We start from the raw sequence: 200 nt of genomic DNA, 5'->3' as shown, positions 1-200 counted from the left end.
CACTCAAAGCACTGCTGCACCTCTTGCTGCAGCAGCACCTGCTGCTGCTGCAGCATCTGCTGCTGCAGCATCTGCTGCTGCAGCAACATCTGCTGCTGCTGCATCATCTGCTGCTGCAGCAACATCTGCTGCTGCTGCATCATCTGCTGCTGCAGCAACATCTGCTGCTGCTGCATCATCTGCTGCTGCAGCAGCATCTG

At 57.5% G+C, this 200-nt stretch overlaps 1 protein-coding gene across 1 annotated transcript in view; it reads right to left on the bottom strand.

Moving 5' to 3' along the window:
* The window catches only part of EMH_0048590 (uncharacterized protein), a gene marked incomplete at both ends in the record, with an annotated part of 1,820 nt that overhangs the window by 1,511 nt on the left and 109 nt on the right, over window positions 1–200 (bottom strand). The window contains one exon of the mRNA XM_013496418.1: window positions 21–200. Coding sequence (XP_013351872.1) covers window positions 21–200 — 180 coding nt within the window. The remainder of the gene's footprint in view (window positions 1–20) is intronic.

This window comes from Eimeria mitis, genomic scaffold, assembly GCF_000499745.2.
Source record: "Eimeria mitis Houghton genomic scaffold, Emh_scaff2097, whole genome shotgun sequence".
Classification (NCBI taxonomy): domain Eukaryota; phylum Apicomplexa; class Conoidasida; order Eucoccidiorida; family Eimeriidae; genus Eimeria; species Eimeria mitis.
The sequence above is the reverse complement of the archived record's forward strand: the minus strand, read 5'-3'. Positions and strand labels throughout refer to the sequence as shown.